The following is a 23,258-nucleotide window of genomic DNA, read 5'->3' as shown; positions in this document are numbered from 1 at the left end:
TGCATTTCTAAATGCAATACTAACAAATTTTTATTTAAATCTAATATTTGTAGAATAAAATTTAATATGAAAAACTTTAAAATTGCATAAGATACAAAATACTATTAATACAAAATTTTCAACTTACAAACAAATTGAATGAATTCGAGAGATGTTGAAGTTTGACACAAAAAGCATTCAAATATAATTCTTGACAAAAAAATATAATGGTCAAAATATATGAACTATGCAATCAATAGTGGCGGGTGCGTGGTTATTATTAGGGGGCACGTGAGTTTTACCACGTTTGTCATAAAAAAAAAAGGAAATTCTATAAAAATGATTATTATAACTTAACAAATTTGGTTAATTGCTTTCCAAACCATCGACTAAATTTATAATTTCTTTATAATTGTCATCAAATAGCTTTAAGGAGTAGATTTCATAAAGTAATCTAAGAAATGGATTAAAGTGAGCAGCTCACTTTGACCCAATAAAGCAAAGTGGATCACCATTTAATTGGAAATTATTGGGACAAAGTGAGGGGAGACAACTAATGTGCAAATATTTTTTAACAAAATTAAGCCCATATGGAAAAGTTACTTGCATCCTCTTATGACCCATTTGACCCTTCTTCCACTACTATATTTTCTTTTTTTGACCATACTCTTGTATTTTATTATTATTTTTTTAGAGTTTGTTTGATATTATTTTTATTTTTGTTTTCATTATGTGCAATGGAAAAAACTGATTATGAAAAATACATTTGTTTATGTTTCTGGTTCTCTATTTCTGTTGTTCGATTTTTAATTATTTTTCAGAAAAATTAAAAATTAAATTTTATCATTTTTAGTTATTCTGACAATCTTTTAGCATAATATTTTAATATTCACAATTAGTTTTTATGAAGCAAATCATCCATTATATATTTATAATTTTTAATTAAAATTAAAATAAATTATCATGTGAATTTAAAATATGATTAAAATAAAATTATCCATAATTTATTTTAATTTTTTCAAAAATAGTACAAAGAATTTTAAAAGTATTTTTACTATTATTCATCTCTGTACAATAAGATTGTTCTTGTGAAGTAAATTTAAAATACAATAATTAAGTAAATAATTATAATAATTTATCTTTTCAACATAATATTTCTAATTTGTATTCTCTCGTATTTTGATTATGCTAATCATATTTTTTAACTGCATCCAATTTACGGATAAAATGAATCAAAATTTTAATTTATTTTAGTTGTATAACTATTAACCAAATAGATTACTAGTATTTCTCTTCTTCCTTTTTAGTTTTAAATATTTTAATTTTCAAAATTTTTAATAATAATATCAAACCGTCCTTATAAAAATGCAGTCAAGAAAAGTTAATTAATACCCTCAGGGCGTGGTTCAGGTGGTAGAGTGGATGCCGGGAGTGTCTTTCACAAGGTCAGGGTTGTCACCCCTCTCGGGTTCAATTCCGCCCCTGAGCTCTTGAATTTACCATCTCCGTGGGCTGTGGGGTCGGCTGGCATGGGGCGCAGGATTAGTCATGTGGACCGTAAAACGGACTCATGAAAACCCGGTGCATAATCCAAAAAGAGAAAAGTTAATTAATAATATGAGAAGGAACAATGTTTGGAGCTAATAATTATTACACAAGCGTGGTGGAAGGATTTGGAATGATAACAAAAAGCTCAAAGCCTGGAGGAGCATGAGCTTGCATGTGCTATCCACTTTACAAAGAAATTCTTTTAAACAAAAGTCAACAACAAATTCAAGTGTACAAGAAAGATTTGCCCAACTAATGTTGTGGTTGAGCACAATCGTGTCTTCAATGAGCCCTTCAAGTGTAATTAGTGGTTGGATTTCATGCGAAAGAAAGAGATTAACTAAAATAAAGATAATCATTCATTTTTGTCTGTTTATTATTATTATTATTATTATTATTATTATTATTATTATTATTATTAACCAATATGATGGAATATGAGAAGAATATACATTTTTTATGGTAAAAATCGAGAATGATTATATGTTCTCTATTCGTTTTTAAGAGTCCTTTTGAATGATCAATTTTGTTTGGGAAAGCAAAGAAAGAAAAATAATGGGAATTTTATTTTTCTATTATGTTCTATCAATATATCAAATGCTATTAAAAATAAAATTTTATTTCAAAAAATTAGAAGTAAAACAAAACAATCAAATGTTAATGATATGCAAAAATGAATTTGTATTTGTTGATTTGATATAATTTTTATTTTTTTTTATAAGTAAACATGAAAAGTAGATTCTTCATATTTTCATTACTATTTCCTAATGTTTTTCAAGTTTCAAAGAAACCAAAAAGTTTTAGATTGTTATTTGTTTGATAATAGTGTAGTTTTTTTTTTTTTTATGACTATCAATATCAAGCTCAAATTGCCCATTTTGGTTTTTTTTTTTTTTTTTAAAGAATGACGGTACCTCCAATTATTTATTGATAACCTCTCACTTTTTGCGAATGAATACTGTGGTTACAAGACAATCAATGAGAGATAACAAAAGATAACACGTTAAAAAACCTCCCAAAGAACAAACCCAACATCCAGCTAAATACCGGATTACAAGTCCAAACAAAACAAAACAGGACTTACAAAACAAATCTCACGCAACAAAATAAAACAAAAGATAAACATCATAAAACATAAGCAAAAACCAAAAGGAAATCAGTTAAACATATCTCATATAAGTCGTTCCCATCTTCACCAATTTATACAAACTATTGCAAACTCTAGGGAGTTGACTACTATTTATAAACAAATTATTCCTCCCCATAGCACCTTGTCGAGTCAAAGCATCTACCACTTTGTTCCCTTCTCTATATCAATAATTTATCGAAAAATCAACTCCCTCCAATAAACCAATATGTTTGGTGATTTAATAAAATCAAACAAGTAAAGAAAACCAAATCAATGGTTCTGTTCTAACCATTTTGTTTGAAAACACTGAGGTGCCAGTTTAGTTTAGTTTGGTTTTAAAAAGATAAAATGAAGAAACCTTTTGAAAATAGATTTAAGTCCATAAATACCATTGTAAATAGAGAAGGTAGACCCTTGAACTTTTATTAAACGAAGTTAGCCTACCTGTTACGAACACTTGTCGACGACCCCATTTCTCTACTCTCGGTATCTTAGAAACTCTAAACTTTTGGGTCTCTCGATATCTACTCCTTGGCGAGGATAGGACATTCATCGACAAGTTCCTATTATGCAGCACTCTTATGTTTTTCTTCATTCCTTTGTATATGAAACCCCAAGTATAAGAGTCACACTATAAACAATAGTAACTTTTTAACCTTATATAACATGACAGGATAATATTGGGAATTTATGAAATCTAAAGTTAATAAAATTATGGGCTAAGGGTGTTTTTTCGCGAGGTTAATTAATAGCAAAAATGACCTGTAGTCACATGTCTCAATGGTTGCAGTTGCATCCTCCCAAGTTATAGTTAAGAAAATATTTTAAATACCCATAGTATTAAACTCGACCCAACTTAACTTAAAATTAAATGATTTTACTTACAAAATATATGGGGGTTTATGTAGAGACCCGGAGAATTGTAACAATTAAATAATAAAGGAAAAGAAAGAAAAATGATTTGTCCAATGGGGTTTAGTAGGGTCTCATCGACGAGCACAGAATATTCGTCGACAAGTGGCCTTCTTGGGAACGTCGACGAGGACACATGTCTCGTCGACGAAGAGAAACCGAGAGCAGGATTAAGGACATGCTGGCTCGTCGATGAACCTATAATCTTTGTCGACAAACTCCCTCCTTGGACTCGTCGATGAGGTGATGTGGCTTGTTGACGAGATCACGTGTCGATGAGGTGATGTGGCTTGTTGACGAGATCACGTGGACAACACTCTATATAGGCCAAAATTGGGTTTTCAGCGAGAAATCACATGCAAACTCCCTTTCTCTCTCTAAAATTCGTCTCTCTGACTTCTCTCTAGAATTGCGGCTTCGATTCTCTCTAATTTGATGATCGGAAGCAGCCACATTACTCCTGGGAAGATTCTCTACAATATTGCCGGATCAGAATTTTGATTTTGGACATTTGGGCACCATCTCAAAATCTGGGTAAGTTTGTGATTTTAAATTTTATAAGTTATTGGGTATTTCTGAACTAAGGGGTATTTGTTGGAAATGTATTATACTGGTGATTGTTGATTTGTTGAGGAAATGTAAATTTCAAGGTGTTGAGCAGGGAACACACAAGAATAGGTTTGGTTAGATTTGTGGGCTTTTCAGTAAGTCAGGTAAGGAAATAAATTAAATCAGTATTTTTCATGAAATTATTTATTTATATACAACATTTATTTTCAGAAAATTACGTATGTTATAGTTTAGTGTTTGAGAATATTGTTGTTAAATATGAAAATATATTTAATACATTTTATCAAAAAATATGATTTCATATCAGATTTTATGTTTATGATATTACTCACATTTGTGTGGCATGAGTATTGATTTTCATGAAAATTATGTTATATCAGAATAATATGATTTTTCCAGAATAAGCATGTTACGACAGTTTTCAGAAAAACCATAAAAATAGTATATGAATGATGGAAATATTATGTTAAACAATGTAGAAATTTTATGTTCAGTATGTTATGATATGACCGGCGCAGATGTCGTGATTTATATGTTATGATATAGTCAGCGCAGATGCCGTGATTTATATGTTATGATTTACAAGTCGGCGCAGATGTCGTAATTATGTATGTTATGTCAGAAATCAAGAAAATATTATCATGTTAGATACTACTTTGAAATATGAAACAACTATGTATCAGTAATATGAAATGTACTATATGTTATCAAAACCCGAATAACTTAGTTTATATTTCAGAGTACGGTACCGTAACTATATGATAAGATTAAGTTTAAGTATAAGTTTATGTTAGTGCTACCACACATCTCAGATAGAGTGTGGGAGATAGCAGGAGATGTGGCTTCAGTGTAGTGCAAGTGTCCCCCTGACAGTTCGGACCAGGTGGGGCAAGCCCATTGTACTTACAAACATATGTTTGACTTAGCGTGGTCAGACAGCCATTGTTAGGTCTTGCCTATGGGCCGCATAACCCTATCATGTAGGAGGTAAGACATGACATCAGCTAACTATCTATCCTAGGTATTATTTCAATATTGTACATTTATAGATGTTTACATGATTACAGAATTAGTACGTTATTTATTATGATATGATGAATAATGTTTACTCATAATTTATATAGCCAATTTTATCAATTATATACGTATTATGTACAGTTCATGTTTAAGCACGACAATACTCACGTTGCCACACACTAATATTAGTTTATTTCCCTTACTGAGAGGTGTCTTGCCCCAATATTATAAACATTTTAGAAAATCTAGTTAGAAGGGCAAATAGAGCTCTGCAGCAGTAGAGGTTGACTGAACTATTCTGTCAGAAGGGTAAATAGTTGAGTTATGGTCAGATTGATTTTTGGGATTATGAACCTAGGGTACTTTTTGGTCCTTTTGTGGATGTTTGTATATATATGACAGGTTCAGTAGAATTCTGATATTGTGCCCGTTGTTGTATGACATGTATGTAATTTATGTTTTCCGCTACTTAGGTATCAAAGATATATGACAAGTATATCCTCGGTACTCCTGGGTCCGGGTTGATCATGACTATACCAATTTAGTAGGATATTAGAGTTATTATGTATGTTGTTATGTAAAATATATATATATGGTAAAATAGGCAGGTCGTTACAGTTTATGTTAAACCGAAAGTGCATATAATATCCGATTAAGTATGACTCAAGGACATTGAAAATAATCTCAAACTTTGGGAAATAAATTGAAAATAAATCATTTAAACCCACAATTAACATTAATTTAGACAATCAAAGAAAATTTGAGAACTAGTTAAAAATAGGAGCTGATTAATTTTAAACTTAACTAAGGACATTGAAAATGACCCTAAACTTTAAAGGACAAAATAAAATTGGCCCTTAATTTCATAAAATAGGAGGGCATCGATAAATTCACCTTATAGGACTAAAACCATAAGACCCCTTACTGATAAATTTCACCAAGATTAAAATTATAAACCCACTTTTTTTAAAAAAAAATTACTAAATAGCCAAAAATATAGACTTAACATTGATGGTGATCCTAAAAGGAACTCAATAGGAATTTTTTTATTTAAAAAAAAACAAATTAAGAGATTTATACAAATCATAATCTAAATTCAAATCTCAATCTTAAAATTAATGTTCTTGATTTGGGAAGCTAGTAAGTTTTTAAACTTTGTATGACATATAATATTGATACGATGATATTTAGAATTAATGAAATGGTAAATGATATTAACTTCTAATGAAGTAATGAGATTTGATGAAAAGACAATGATTCAGAGTTTTAAAATTTTCATAAATCTCTCATAAGGTTTCAAAAATTTTAGAGACCTCTAATGAGATTTCAAAATTTTTAGGAATTTTTTCCGAGATTTGTAAAATATACAAGTTTTTCCTTAAATTTTTTTAAAAAATAAAAAATTTCAAAAATCTCTCATGAGATACCAAAAATTTCATGGACTTTTCTTAAGATTTTAAAATTTTCAGAAATCCTTGTAAAAGACACAAATTTTTTCTTAAATTTTATAAAAAATAATTTTTAAAAAAAATATATAAAATTTTAAAACCTTTTTATACCATTTTTAAAATCTGTACTGAGATTTTGTCACAGTTGAGGGCAGGTGGTTGTATTTTGCCCTTAATTTTTCATGTAAAAGTTGGTAAAATTATGGGGAGACGATGCTTTTTCGCGTGGGTACTTATTAACGAAAGTGACGACTCAGTCACATGCCCCCAACGGTTGCATGTGCGCACCTCCGCCCAACTGTGAATAAAAGCCAAAGCACCACCCATCATCTCCTGGGGCCCACTGGAGCCCACGCCACCTCACCCAAAATTCAACCTTTTAGAAGCCCACGCGCCTCCAGTCCGACGCGCTTGTCTTTTTTGACCGACAATTGGAAGAATGATGCACCACGTCCGGGAGAGCGCGTGGGGAAAGTAACCAGCGGCCGCAAACAAGTGCCAGCCAGTAGCCATGCACAACGGTCGCCAAAATTAAATGGATCTAACGGCTGACCTTACCTATGTATCTATCCGCGTGTAGCCCTTTGTGGCTTTCGCCCGTTGCGGCAGAGCTTCATCAACATCAACCTTTTTCTAAAAAAAAAAAAAAAACATAAATCTTACATTTTTTTATTTTTTATTTTGTTTTTATGATCCGATCATCATGGCATGACATTGGACCTGTGACAACAAATTCAGCGATGTTTAGCAAATCCAACCACCAACATCCGGTTAGTATCTTGAGTATGAGCTCATGGATGGTCAAGGTCGGCTCTTTTGGGTCATAAACGAATGATTTAATTAGAAATCTTTAATAATTTTTTTTTTCATATTTAGATTCATATTTTCTTGTAGATATAATTAAATTTCAAAATTAACACTAACTACAAATTAACAAATTATGTAAATAAATAAAAATAATTTAATAAATCTATAAAAATATTAGATTGAAACAATATAACATGATTATTATTATTATTATTATTGCAAATTGATCGGGGAACGAGACTTTAGAGATATTGGATTATTACCTGATACAGCGCTCTAACCTCAAAACTTCCAAAATCTAAGAAAAAATAGAAAAAAATAATTTCAAAGTGAAAAAATAGAAAAATAATGTACAAACACTGAAATCAAAATTAGGGTTGATGAAAATTACACAGAGTCGAAGGCCCGAAGACGATGAACACAAGAATCGGAACAAAAATCACAGAGAGACCGAGAGATGAGAGTGTGAGAGATTGAGAGAATTTTTTAGAGATGGAGAGGCAAAGATAAAGATATGAGACTAATAGAGAGTTTGAGACGTAATAGATGTAGTCAATTTCAACTTTCAAGGGTTGTGTCAAACGCTTATAAGACATTAAGACTTGAAAAAGAAAGAATTAAATTACATTTACTTTATATTTTAAAATACAGTTTCATTTACTTGATAGTAGGAAAGTTAATATATGGGAAGAGAGAATTATAAATAATGTTAACATTATTATATTGAAAAAAAAAAATTGGGGGCACCAAAATTTTTTAGGCCCTAAACACCTCAATAATCCTATCGTTAGGTTGGCGCTGGGGACAGTGAGCTCGAACCTTAGACCATATGATAAACAACTTCTTACATTACTTTTAGTTCATCAAAGTTTTATACGAATGAATTATTCCTTTCAAAATTTTTTAAAATAAATAGTAATAGGTTTAAAGTAATTTACCATTGAAGTGATATGTTAATGATTTAAGATGATTCTTCATGTATTGTCATCTTTAAGGTTAATAGTTCGCGTTAGATGCGAGTTGAACCCGTTTAAGAGATTAGTATCCAATCTCGGAACGTTTTGAGGAATTTTCACACCATATGCTGGGAATGTGGTGACGAACTCGATCTTCTGATTATGAGTTGCTACAAATGGGAAGTCCAATGACACACACAAGTGGAGTCGCTGTGTTTGTCGCTCGGCCATCATTTTTATTTAGTTTAAAAAAGCATTTCATGTGATTTTAAATTAATTGAAATATACTTTATTTGGAGAACCGAAGGTTTTTTTTTAAGGCCCGTTCAAAAGTTGATAAAATAGTTTTTAAAAGATGAGAGGAAACATCATGAAATTTACACTTTCATGCTCGATTATCAAGGAAAGTAAAAAATAAAAAAATATATTTTAAATATTTGGAGATTTTAACGGCGTAAAAATGTAATTTTAAAATGTATTTTAAGTATTACTTATTTATTATTCAGAGTACAGATTTTTGGATAAGTTGATAAAATATTTTTAAAAATGAGTGGAAAACATGATGAAATTTACACTTTCATGCTTGATTATTAAGGAAAGTAAAAAATAAAATAAAAGAAAATAGTTTAAATATTTGGGAATTTAAACGACTTAAAAATGTAATTTTAAAATGTATTTTAAAGACTTATCTTGTATTTAGAGTACGAATTTTTGTTTTTAAATTTAAATTTACATGAATTCAAATAAAACGTATTATAAATATGTATTGAATTTCTTCCAAATCTAAATAAATCTAAACCCAAAACTCAAAATTCATATTATCAAACACTATCTTAAAATTATCGAGGAACAGGAGCATTGAAAATGATCAAACTTTTAAATGTAAAGATCTTCGAGCCGTAAAATTGCTGAAAGTATAATTTAAACTAGTTTAAAATTTCAATAATATAATCTAGAACATTAAAGCAATTTATCTAATAAAGATTCTCTAGTGATCCCTTTTCTATAAATAATCTATTTAGTATTAGCCCACATTTTTCATGACAATATTTTTAGATTCTTAAAATTTAGATGTATTAATAAGTCAAATTATTGAGTCAATCCTTTGTGCTGGATAATCATGAATAGTTTTAAGATTCGAATTGTGAAAAGAAAATAAGAAACTAAGCTATGATCCGTTCGGCTGTGAAAAATATATTTTATTTTTTATTTTAATATTTTAAGAAATATTACAAAAAATATTAGTTATTTTTTTAAAAAAATATTTGAATGAAATAAATAAATAAAGTAAAGAGTTGTGACACAGTTTGTTTGCGTAAATAGTTTTATTTTATATTTCTTAAATTTCAAAAATTACAAAAATATCACCTTATTTTTTTAATTCTTCAACTTTATATAGAAAATTTGAAAAATATTTTTCATATTATTTTCCAAAATTTTTAACTTTTAATTTGTGCGTGAGCTGTGAAATTCTGGTATTGAATTTAAATTTTTGTAAATTATGTATTAAGTTTTTTCCAAATCTATAAAATTGAACCTTAGATTTGAATTTGATTGCATTTGAAAAAAGTTCAATGCAATTTTATATCACATCATATCTAATCCAAAACAAATAAAAATCAAGATCTTTCCAAATATTTACCATTCTAGTTTCAAGTTATTATTTTATTTATAAAATTTAAAATTTATATACAGATGCATAGGTAATTCAATAAATATTTATAAATTTTAATTTAAAAATATTTTGTAACTCCTATCATGTATAATCATGGACCATAGCTAGGGGTGTGCAAACGGTCGATTCGGGTAAATTTGGTTCATTAAGTAAATTAACCGAATTTTTTGATTAACACTAATCCCTAACCGAACTTACCAAATTAGTAATTGTAGCCGAATCGTACCCGATTGAACAAACTTTGGGTAATTCGGTTAACTGAATTTGACCGAATAAATTAAAATTAATTATAAAAACAAAATATATATGATTACAAATTTTGTTTCTGGATTACCAATTCCATCTTAATTAATAAAAGGTTTTATTGATAAAAGGGATATTTTAAGATTAAACATTTAAGATTTAACATATATCATATATTAATATTACTAATTTATATTTAATTATTAATTAATTAGTAATTCGAGTAATTCGGTGAACCGAATTATAGATTCCTCATAGTCGATCGAAAATCAAATACCCAAAATTATCTAAAGCTCAAACCGAACCTATATATTAACCGAACAGACCAAACTCAGTAGGTTAATTCGGTTAAATCCAAATTATAATCACTATGAAGCGCAACTATGCACATGTTACACTACTCTTGCCTTTTAATTTTTTAAAGTAATCTTATCGTTTTAATATTATAAAGCACACGGACAATCATAAGAACATTCTACAAGTTGTTTGATATTATTGTAAAAATTATGAAAATAAAAAATAAATTTGAAAATAAAAATTAAAAATTAGTTACTTGTTTGGTTAATATTTTCATAATTAAACAATTTAAAAACTCAATTGATTGAACTCATGTTCATTCGTGCACTTGAATAAATAAGAATTTAAAATAATAAAAAATAAAAAAATATACAATAATATAAATCAAATGATACCATGATAAAAATAAAATTAATTATAATTTTTCTATTTAATGTTATAATTCAAGGGCACTTTTTTAGTGATCAAAGAACAATCTTGACAATTGAAAAATCATAAAACAACTTATTCAATATCTTTTATTAGTTTTTTTTTTCTGTAAATTTTATGGATCTGCTTATTTTAATTATTTTTAATTTCACACCATCACTTTATTTTAATTTTAGTTAAAAATATGGATGAAAATAAGTGATTTAATAATTAAAATTAATTCTATATATTAAAAAATGTAGGAACAAACAATTAAAAAATAATATATTTTTTAAGTTGTATGAAATTTGATAACATAAATAAAAAGACAAACAATATAAACAAATACGTTGTCATATTATAGAATTAAAAATAGAAAATCAAAATCAAAATCTTGCTAAATACTCCTTTAAAATAAAAGGTAAAATTATAAAAGCAAATTCTTGACACAATAGCATCTAGGGGTGTGCAAACGGTCGATTTGGCCAAATTCGGTTAATTAACAGAATTAATCGATTTTTTTAGTTAACAATAATCTCTAACCAAACCGACTGAATTAGTTGTTGTAACCAAACCGTACTTGACTAAACCAACATTTCGGGTAATTAGGTTAATCGATTTGAGCGAATAAATTTTAAATTAATTATAAAAATAAAATATGATTGTAAATTTTATATCTAATTTACCAATTCTAACTTAATTAATGAAAAAATTTATTGATAAAAGGGATATTTTAAAATTAAACATTTAAGATTTAACATATATCTTATATTAATATTACTAATTTATATTTAATTATTAATTAATTAGTAATTCAGGTAATTCGGTTAACTGAATTAAAGATTATTCATACCCGAACCGAAAAATAAATATCCAAAATTATCTAAATTTGGAACCGAACTAAATCGAACCGAACTTATATATTAATTGAATTAATTGATCGAGAATAGAGGAGGTGAATTTAAACAATGCAGACATAGTCAAATAATGTATTGTGATATCTTAGGATTTAGGTTTCACCAAGAATAAGGAAATTAAGACTAAAAAATCTCATTCCATAATAAAAATTTCTATCCCAATTTATGGTGTAGTATTTACAAAGTATTGACCGAACTTGTCATTTGAACAAGTTGACTATGTACCTTTATAGGATCGAGTCATTACGTAGTTCAGATAGACAGAGTCAAATAAGTTATAATGACAAAAAGGAAAGTGAAGAGAATAAGGAGTAGCATTAACTCTCATATCATCATGTATAAATTATTTTAAAAAATGAATTTTTTGTATCTACACTTTAAAATATGAGCAAATTAATAACATACTTATACTATTAACATGATGATTTAAAATTAAATACCTAAAGTATAGTTAGAGTTAAGTTCATTTATGAGCAATTTATACTTAACTCATTTTATAATTTGATTCGACTCGATTTTATTCGATTTTAAACTAATTGAATCATTTAACGAGTCAAATTTAAATTTTATACTGCTACTCTTGAACTTAATCAAATTTTTTAAATTTATTATTTTTATATCATATACATCATCTAACATATTATATATTTATATTTATCACTGTATATACGTATATTTTATACATGTATTTAATATTATTTACAATTTAGTCGAGTTCAATCAAGTTCAACTTGAATTTTAAGAAATTATAGTCTAGTCACGAGTTTGAGTTAAACAATTTTAATCTCAATAGAATTGAAATCAAGTTCAAGTATCCCATTCTATTGACACAATTCAAGTGCATGGAAGGATGAGTGAATGCTTGAACATATGATTGGATTAAATTAGAAAATAACTTTCTTTGTTGCAATTTACAAAATTGATTCCTCCCGTATATAAAAGTTTAAATAATAATAAATAAACACATAAATAAAGACAAAGATGAACTCATGCAGCAAGTGAGCAGGTACAGCCTTTATTAACACCCAAATCGAGGAAGCCAACTCCTCTTTTCCTCCCACATGGCTTCCCCTTCTCCTTCACTCCTCTCTATTCTCTGTCTACTTTCCTATTTCTCCTTGCCCTTCATTTTCGCCTCACCACTCAACCGATCCACCGCCAGTACCATCATCCCTCTCTCCCATTTCTCCCCAAACCAATCTTCTTCTTCTTCTTCGTCTTCCTCCTCATTCCTGTCATGGCAGATGCTCAACCGCCTCGCCGCCGCTTCTCTCAAAAGAGCCCGCCGCCTCAAAAACCCCGTCCCCGCCGCTTCCACCACCTCCACTCCTCTCTTCACTCACAGCTACGGCGGTTACTCCATCTCCCTCAGCTTTGGCACCCCTCCTCAGACAATCCCCTTTATCATGGATACCGGCAGCGAGCTTGTGTGGTTCCCCTGTACGAGCAACTACATTTGCTCAAATTGTTCTTTCTCTTCTTCTAAGCCACCTCCGATTCCCTCATTTCGTCCCAAATTATCGTCTTCTTCGAAGATTTTAGGCTGTTTGAACCCCAAATGTGGGTGGATTCATAACCCGGACGCTCACTTGAGATGCAGAGATTGCGACCCCAAATCGCGGTCAAATTGTACTCAGATCTGTCCGCCGTACATTATCCTCTACGGCTCCGGCACGACGGGAGGAATCATGCTCTCGGAAACCCTCGATTTGGCGGAGAAGAGGGTCCCCGATTTCGCCGTCGGATGCTCCCTGTTCTCGTCCCAGCAACCTGCCGGAATCGCCGGATTCGGCCGAGGCCGAGCGTCGATGCCAAGCCAACTAGGCCTGAAGAAATTCTCCTACTGCCTACTCTCTCACCGTTTCGACGATACCGGCGAGAGCAGCTCGCTCGTGTTGGATAGCGGAACGGATTCCGGCAAAAAAACAGCCGGCGTCAGCTACACTCCCTTTCTCAAGAACCCAATAGCCACCGGGTTCCGTACATTCTCGGCTTTTTACTACGTGGGTCTCCGGAAAATCGCCATAGGAGGGAAGCGCGTGAAGATTCCGTCCAAATACTTCGCGCCGGGACCCACCGGAAACGGCGGAACCATTGTGGATTCCGGCACGACGTTCACGTTCATGGCTCCGGAGGTGTTCCGGCTCGTGGCGGGTGAATTCATGAAACGGGTACGGTACTACCGAAGAGCTCGCGAAACCGAGGCTCTGACCGGTTTGCGACCGTGCTTCAATGTTTCCGGCGTCGAGACGGTGTCGTTCCCGGAGCTGAGCTTCCATTTCAAGGGCGGTGCACATATGCGGCTGCCGCCGGCGAATTATTACTCGCTCGTGGGCAACAGCGCAGCGTGTTTGACGATCGTGACGGACGGCGACGGCGGTCCAGAAATCTCGGGGGGACCGTCCATAATACTGGGTAATTTTCAGATGCAGAATTTCTACGTGGAGTATGATCTGAGAAACGAGAGATTAGGGTTCCGGCGACAGCAATGCCTTTGACAAAGATCAAGGAGAAAGAAAATGCGTTTCAAGCTAAATTCTTAGCTCATTAATGTTGCATATTTTTCTGTGTTCGGTTGAATCTGGGCCGTCCGCTGGTTGGTCCCGACGCTGACGTGGACGATCCATATGCAATTTTCTTCATGGTAGGAATTGTGGTATAGTGGTATATGGTGCAAAAGCGTTCTCTACATTGAATCATAGAAACGGTGTCGTTTTTTCTCCTAGTAGTCGGAGCCTACTCGTTGGTAGGATAGTTTCACCATGTTGCTTAATTTCATTTCATATATGGCATCTATTGCTTTTTCTTTAAAAAAATTACTGGTTTATCTGATGATCTTGGAAGGAATTGCCTTAAATAATGACACACGACGATGAAGAGTTCCCGAGTCTCCTATGAAGAAGGCATCATTTTCTGAAATTTCATTTGAAATAATAATGGTGGTGTTGCAGAGCTCTGTAAGGAAAGATCTAGCTGGATGGTTATGTTTTTTTGTATTGGGTTGGATTGATGGATGTAATAGTCATTATACGTTGTAAATCCCATCAATTGAAGTCAAATGTACCGTTGTCATGATGGAATTATGAGAAAATTAGACAAGAAATTGGTAGAAAATGCAGGAAAAGTTTTATAACTTTTTGTTTTTTGTTTTTTAATATATTTTGAGGATCATTTACTGCTGCTTGTCATATAGATACAGAAAATGTCAGGATGAACTTCATGGTTGGCTAGACTTCAATCACTGCTTAACTCTTCAACCTTACATTGATGGATCCATACCCAGTCAAAGCAGACGACTGCTACTCCTTCAACATCTTCGGCGCCGGCTGCTCTTCCGTCATCCTTTGCTGCTCCACCTACTTTGCCGGCCATGTTGACATTTAGCCACCGCCCATTGAATTTTTGTTCCCCCTTGTGTGTATATATATACGTGTGTGTGGAGTTGTGTAGGGTGGTGTGGTGTGTTGCAGCGTGCATAAGAGTGCCGAGTGTGAGAGAGTGTGTTGTAGTGTAAGTTGCGTGAAGTAGAGAGATTGTGTAGAGAGAGAGTTGTAAGAGTTGAGTGATTGTATCCTCCTCCTCCTCTGTATTTTTTCCAGTACATAGTAATCTCTCGCTCCCGTGGACGTAGGCAGGAATTTGGCCAAACCACGTAACTCTGGTGTCAATATTTGGTGTGTGCTTTGTTTATTTTTCTCCATTAATTACTTGATCTGTAAAACCCCAACAAAGTGGTATCAGAGCGTATTGTTGCAGTAGAATTTCAGATCGGAGAAAATTCCCAGATTTTGAGTCTCTGTCCAGTAGTTCAAAATTTAATTTTGAGGCTACCATCAAACTCCACTCATCGAGATGAAGCAAACGGTGTCAATCGGAGCTCCAAACGATTTCGGAAGACACCGCACGCGCCGCCAACGTCCAGGGGACGTTTCCATGCTCCCATACGCGCCGGCTATTGATCGGGAAGTATCGTCATGCGCGTTCACGCGCCGGCGAACGTCCGGCGCACATTCGCAGGAAGAAGACGCTGACATCAGCGGCCATGTAAGCGCTGAGTCAGCACCAGGCCACGTCAGCCGCACAGTTAGCGAGCCACTTCAGCGCCACGTCAGCAGCACAGTCAGCGGCCACGTCAGCCGGGACCCGCGACCAATTAGCAACACGTGGCGCCTAGTCAGCAACTCGGGCAGTGCCACAGTAGCACTTGGGACCCGCAATGGGCCCATATCTACGTCAGCCTGACACGTCATCACTGCCACGTCAGCATAGTTGACCAGAGTTGACCAATTTGACCGAAGTTTGACTGGGCTTTTCAAAGCCATTCCAAGTTCGTTTTTCGAACAACTTAAGCCATTTCTAGGGTTTTCGACTGTTCCGGACGCAATCGTATATTCGGTTTCTTGAGATTCTGCCCCAATTTTTTTGTACGAGCAAGTTAGTGCTTAAAATCAATGGAGGAGTCAGACTCGGGTACTATGATCAAGCTTACGGCCTCTAATTACACTTTGTGGAGGTCTCGGATGGAGATCCTTAATTGTAAGGATATGGCAGATCCTTTGGATTATAAAGGTATGAAACCAGATTCCGTCAAAGACGATGATTGGAGAAGAATGAATAGGAAGACCATTGGTTAAATCAGACAATGGATTGACCATAAGGTATATCATCACGTCGCACAAGAGACTGATGCTAATAGTCTTTGGGAGAAGCTGGAAAACATGTACCAGGCCAAGACTGCTCGCAACAAAGCCATGTTAATGAGACGGCTTGTTAATCTGAAGTTAAAAAGCGGGACCTCTATAGCTGAACATACTAGTGAGTTCCAAAACCTAGTAAATCAGCTTTCATATGTGAAGATGGATCTTAGCGATGAAGCAGAAGCATTACTGCTTCTTAGCTCCTTACTAGATAGCTGATAGACATTGGTTATCACTCTCAGCAATTCAGTTCCTGACGGCAAACTTACCATGGCGATGGTAAAAGATGCCTTATTCAACGAAGAGGTCAGGAGAAAAGAGACAGGTGTAGCTCAGTCACAAGCCTTTGTTACTGAAACCAGAGGCCGACCTCAAAGTACTAGTACCAGAAGTCGAGGTAGAGGCAGAGGAAGAAGCAAATCTAGAGGAAGGTCCTAGGATCGCGGCAGATTCAGTGATGGTAGAAATTGGCAGAGAGGAAAAATATCTTGTTACTATTGTGGAATTGAAGGCCACATGAAGAAAGATTGTCGAAAATTTTGGCGGGATCATGGTCAAAGTAGCCAGCAACAAAAGAAGGAGGAAGGTGAGAACTCGGTCACCTTAACTCAAGATATATCAGTCTTTTCAATTGATGAAGATGCATGTTGTCATATTGGGAACCACGACACTGAATGGGTGGTAGACACAGCAGCCTCCTACCATGCCACTCCCCACAAAGAATTCTTCACGATGTATAAATCTGGAGATTTTGGTACAGTAAAGATGGGGAACACCAGTTCTTCTCAGATCGTGGGAATCGGAGACATGCAGATTATGACCAATATTGGTTGCACCATAACACTAAAGGATGTTCGACATGTCCCAGACCTTCGGCTCAACCTTATTTCTGGGGCAGCCCTTGATAAACAAGGTTATGAAAGTTACTTTGGGAAAGGTGCTTGGAAATTATCAAAAGGTAATTTGACAATAGCACGAGGACGCATTTGCTGCACATTGTACAAGACGCAAGTAAAGATTTGTACTGATGCCATCAATGCAGTGGAAGATGAAGCATCACTAAACCTATGGCACAAGAGACTCGGACACGTGGGTGAAAAAGGGCTCCTTACACTGGCCAAGAAGGCATTTATCAAAATCACAAAAGGTATTGCCTCGAACCCACGTGATCATTGCTTATTTGGGAAACAGCATAGAGTTTCATTTAGTTCCTCTGTGAAGAGAAGGTCGAAGCCATTGAGTTTGGTACATTTTGACGTATGCAAACCCATTGAAGTATAATCAATCGGCGGCAACAGGTATTTTGTTACCTTTATTGATGACGCTTCAAGGAAGGTGTGGGTATACTTTCTGAAAACAAAGGACCAGGTATTTAAATATTTCAAGGAATTTCATGCTATGGTGGAGAGGCAAATAGGGAAGAAATTGAAGTGCCTCCGGGCAGACAATGGAGGCGAGTATACTTCCAACAAGTTCAGAGCATACTGTACTGAACGTGGTATTAGGCATGAAAAGACGGTCCCACATACCCCACAACATAATGGTGTAGCTAAAAGAATAAATCGGACCATTATGGAGAGAGTTAGAAGTATGCTCAGTATGGCTAAATTACCTAAGCCATTTTGGGGGGAAGCTATTCGTGCCGCATGTTACCTTATCAACAGATCACCGTCAGCACCACTTAATTTTGGAATTCCAGAGAAAGAATGGACCAGAAGAAAAGTTTCTTACACTCATCTAAGAGTGTTTGGGTGCAAAGCTTTTGCATATATATCTAATGAGCAGAGGCAAAAGCTCAACGTGAAGTCCATTCCATGTATCTTTATTGGCTATGGAGATGATGAATTCGACTACAGATTATGGGATCCAGAGAGGAAGCAGGTCATCAGATCGAGAGATGCGGTTTTCCATGAAAACCAGGTGTTTGAGGACTTTGAACCACAAACAAAGTCTGACCAGCCTAGTTCCAGTGCTCCAGTCATTGTAACAGATCCTACACCATCATATTCTCCCACGAACCATGGAGAATTACAGGATGATCCTTTGGAAATAGATGTAGACAGTGTTGAGCAGGGGGAGCAACAACCCCCTTCACCAGAAATTACAGAATCATCACATCAGTTAGATGATGAAGTATCTCCTCCTCTAGAAGAAGTTGAGCCCAGAAGATCTAAAAGAGGTCGTGTTCTGATTCCGTCGAGAAGATATTCAGAATTAGAATATCTTTTACTCACTGATGAGGGGGAGCCAGAAAGTTTCCAAGAGGTCCAGTCTCATACTGACAAAACCAAATGGATGGAAGCTATGAAAGCAGAGGTGAATTCTTTACATAAGAATCAAACGTATGAGCTGGTAAGACTTCCCAAAGGGAAGAGAGCACTAAAGAATAAATGGGTGTTCAAGCTTAAGAAAGATGGTAGTGGACAAATTGTGACGCATAAAGCCAGATTGGTCGTCAAAGGTTTCGAACAGAAGAAAGGCGTTGACTTTGACGAGATATTTTCGCCAGTAGTGAAAATGACAACAATTCGAGTCATACTCGGATTAGTAGCCAAGTTAAATCTAGAGCTTGAACAAATGGATGTGAAGACAGCCTTCCTACATGGAGACTTGGAAGAAGACATCTACATGAAGCAACCAGAAGGATTTGAAGTTCCAGGGAAAGAACATCTAGTCTGCAGGTTGAAGAAAAGTCTCTACGGTCTTAAGCAAGCACCGAGACAATGGTATAGAAAATTTGACTCTTTCATGGTGAGTCACAGATACAAGAGGACTGCAGCAGATCAGTGTGCATATGTTCAGATATTTCCTGATGGTAATCTTGTCATATTACTACTCTATGTTGATGACATGTTGATCATTGGTCAGGATGCAAGCAAGATCAACAAGTTAAAATAGAGTTGTCTAAATCTTTTGAAATGAAGAACTTAGGCCCAGCTCAGCAGATCCTAGGCATTAGGATCAGTCGCGACAGGAAAGCCAGAAAATTATGGTTATCACAAGAGAAGTATATTGAACGGGTAATCAAAAAGTTCAACATGGAAAGTGCTGAGCCAGTAAGTACTCCACTGGCTAATCACTTCAAGTTAAACAAGAAGTTGTCTCACTCATTAAAGGAAGAAATGTCAATAGTCCCATACTCATTAGCAGTTGGAAGCTTGATGTACGCAATGGTGTGCACGAGACCAGACATTGCCCACGCTGTAGGCGTTGTGAGCAGGTTTCTTTCCAATCTAGGGAAAGACCATTGGGAAGCTGTGAAATGGATTCTCAAGTACTTGAAAGGTACATCGGGATTATGCTTATGTTTTGGGGAAGCTGAACCAATCTTGGAGGGTTACACTGATGCAGACATGACTGGTGATCTTGATGGAAGAAAGTCCACATCAGGTTTTTTGTTCACCTTTGCAGGGGAGCTGTATCATGGCAGTCAAAATTACAAAAGTGTGTTGCCCTATCCACAACAGAAGCAGAATATATTGCCACAGCGGAAGTTGGGAAGAAGATGTTGTGGTTAAAGCGGTTTCTTCAAGAGTTAGGAGTCAAACAGGAAGAATACAAGGTACATTGTGATAGTCAGAGTGCACTGGACTTGAGCAAGAATTCAATGTACCATTCCCGAACAAAACATATCGACATTCGCTATCATTGGATACGCGAAGTGATGGAACAACAACTGTTGAAACTAGTCAAAATTCATACTAAAGAGAATTCGACAGATATGTTAACAAAGGGGGTAACTTTTGAGAAGCTCCAGCTATGTAGGGATATAGCTGGGATGGACGTCAATTGAAGATTAACATATTATTCTCCTCTTATGGGTATGGAGGGGGAGAATTGATGGATCCATACCCAGTCAAAGCAGACGGCTGCTGCTCCTTTAACATCTTCGGCGCCGGCTGCTCCTCCGTCACCCTTTACTGCTCCACCTACTTTTCCGGCCATGCTGACATTTAGCCACCGCCCGTTGAATTTTTGTTCCCCCTTGTGTATATATATATACGTGTAATGTGTGTGTGGAGTTGTGTAGGGTGGTGTGGTGTGTTGCAGCATGCATAAGAGTGCCGAGTGTGAGAGAGTGTGTTGCAGTGTAAGCTGCGTGAAGTAGAGAGATTGTGTAGAGAGAGAGTTGTAAGAGTTTAGTGAGAGTTGAGTGATTGTATCCTCCTCCTCCTCTATATTTTTCCCAGTACATAGTAATCTCTCGCTCCCGTGGACGTAGGCAGGAATTTGGCCGAACCACGTAACTCTGGTGTCAATATTTGTGTGTGTGCGCTTTGTTTATTTTTCTCCATTAATTACTTGATCTGTAAAACCCCAACATACATTGGAGCCAGAACCATTTTTGATGTAATTTGCAGATTAAAAAAAAAAAAAGGAAATATTTACTGCAAATATGGTTTTTTTTTTTTTTTTGTGGTGAGTGCTAAAGTTAATGCATTATATGGGAGATTTTTGTTTCCTCTTTTGTATACAGTTCATGGAAAGATTGGGTGGTGAAAAGCCATTGGAAACAAGGTGTTCTGTGAAACTCATAAAGCTTAAGGATAGCATCACCATGGATAGGCAAGTTGCAGAAATGATGGTACTGATGGCAGTCTTTAATTTATTGCCTTTTGTTTTCCTTAAAAGAAATTTAAATTCATGGTATTAGTTGTATTGAGGAATGGTGGGAACTTGTAGTTTTCTGTATAGCATTATAAAACTTTATTCCAGGGCATTTCTAGTTCAGTTCTATTGTTGGATGTGGGTCTGTTTTGAAATTGAAACTAGGGGTTCAGCTTTAGCATTTTAATGCTCTCTATTCACACCAAATCCCAATATTAATAAATTTTAATCTGAAATTGTTTAATATTTTGATCTGGGCTTGTTCTCGTTTTAGCATTCAAGCTCATAGCTTCGGCATTTCTCTGCTTTCTGATAGATGAATTGCATACCCAAATTCCAAAAGGAAATAAAGAAGTACGAGAATTTCACCAGAAATTCTTAAATCACCAAAAAGTGGATAAAAAGCCAATCTAGGCTTCCTGACCTGACCTGACCCTCATGTTACGAATGCCTCCACCACCAATGTGTTGAACTAAGCTGTACATAATGGGGCTGGAATGGCACTTAGGCCAGAGATTGGCAAGCAAAGCATAAAGACAAGGTAGCAAATCAGAGAAAAGAGAATAGAATAGGGTGCAAAGTAAGGGCTTTTGTAGAAGGCCTGAAGAGAATCTATCTAAAGCACTTTGAGTACATTGCGATCTTTGGCACTGATTGCCAGCTGGTTCTTGTCACTGTCTCTCGTGAGGCTCCACTTCTTCATGCAAAACTTTGAGACTACGCTTGTTCAAGCTTGTTGGAGGTGTAGTGAAGGTTAAAAGGAACCGTTTAACCATGATTACTGCCTCTATAGGCTTCTTTTTGTTTCTGATTTTCTGTACATGTTACATGGAAATGGTTAATGATTTTTTCCCCTTTAAATTAGGTTATTATCTGAATTGAAGCTTCCATCTGAAGTATATGAATACCTCGTGAGGAAATTAGGTCAGATATCTAAAGTGTACGAGGAAATTGGATCAGAATTTTTTTTTTTCTTTAAATTGGATTATTGGGGGTGGGAGTGGGGACCTCTTTCTTTTCAAAGTACCTTTAAATTCGTGTTTTTATGCTTTTTGGTTGCTGGAAAACCATTTTCCGATTCTCACAAATATATACCTGTGTCCCCAACCTAAGTTCTCTTTTTGTTGATTTCTTCCAATTGAGGTGCTGAGAAAAATTAATGAGCAGAGAAGAAACAAAATCATTAGAGCAAAGCAGGACATACATATAGACATAGAGAGAGAGAGAGAGAGAGAGAGAGGGATCTATTTAAAAACATCCTATTCTCGTTGCATGTTTGTGTTCACAAGTCTTATGCTGTGCTGCTTTTTTTTTTTCCTTTCCTTTCTTGGTCGTATTGAATTAATAATAAGACGGGAATTTAGAGGGAGTGGTGCTAATGAATTGTGAAAGAAGAGGCTTTGAGGAGCGGTTCAATTTTTGTTTGTTCAACAAGCATAATAGTTGAGAGAGAGAAGGAGAGTTAATAAATTGTGTTAATCGAGGTATCCTTGCGGCCTGCTATATACATTACTTCTATGGATTTTGGATTGATAAGTTTGTGTTTTACTGTTTGTTGCTGCTATTTTGTGTTCTCATCCTGTAGATGAAGTTTCTTGGCGCATAAAGTCAAAATTTCTCTTACGTGATGGAGGTTTTATGTTAGATTCTTACTGGAGAAAAAAATATCACGTCATTGGGTCCGGGTATGTTCGAACTATTCTTTAACCAGGATTGGACTTTTCTTGCCCCCAACACAAATGGGAAAAATGGGGATATTGTGAACTGAGTTTTGAGTGATGTACTTCTTGTTCAGTCCGTTCTCAAGTGAAAAAGTGCGTTTCAGATGACATTTGCTGCTTTTTCTGTGTTTTTTATGGTGGCACATCAATAAATAGTGGTTTTCATTGTGATAGATTGGAAATTATGTTCGTAGATTGCCAATGTATTTAGTTTTCTTGCCATTTGATTTGTCAAGTTTTGGCGGATTGCACTTGCAACATTGTTGGCTGCTTCATTCATTGTTGCTGCAAGAGGAGTGTAATATATTTCTTCATAAAATTGCTGA

General features: G+C 34.7%; 1 protein-coding gene across 1 annotated transcript; it reads left to right on the top strand.

Annotated features, from left to right (window-relative positions):
- Positions 1-12,881: 12,881 nt before the first annotated feature.
- Positions 12,882-15,020, top strand: LOC131156763 (probable aspartyl protease At4g16563). The gene has a single exon (XM_058110691.1). The coding sequence runs from the start codon at positions 12,968-12,970 to the stop codon at positions 14,402-14,404; it is 1,437 nt and encodes a 478-aa protein (XP_057966674.1). The 5' UTR covers positions 12,882-12,967; the 3' UTR covers positions 14,405-15,020.
- The last annotated feature ends 8,238 nt before the right edge of the window (positions 15,021-23,258 follow it).

Source organism: Malania oleifera, chromosome 5 (assembly GCF_029873635.1).
Source record: "Malania oleifera isolate guangnan ecotype guangnan chromosome 5, ASM2987363v1, whole genome shotgun sequence".
Lineage (NCBI taxonomy): Eukaryota > Viridiplantae > Streptophyta > Magnoliopsida > Santalales > Ximeniaceae > Malania > Malania oleifera.
This window is presented reverse-complemented; position numbering and strand designations above follow the sequence as displayed.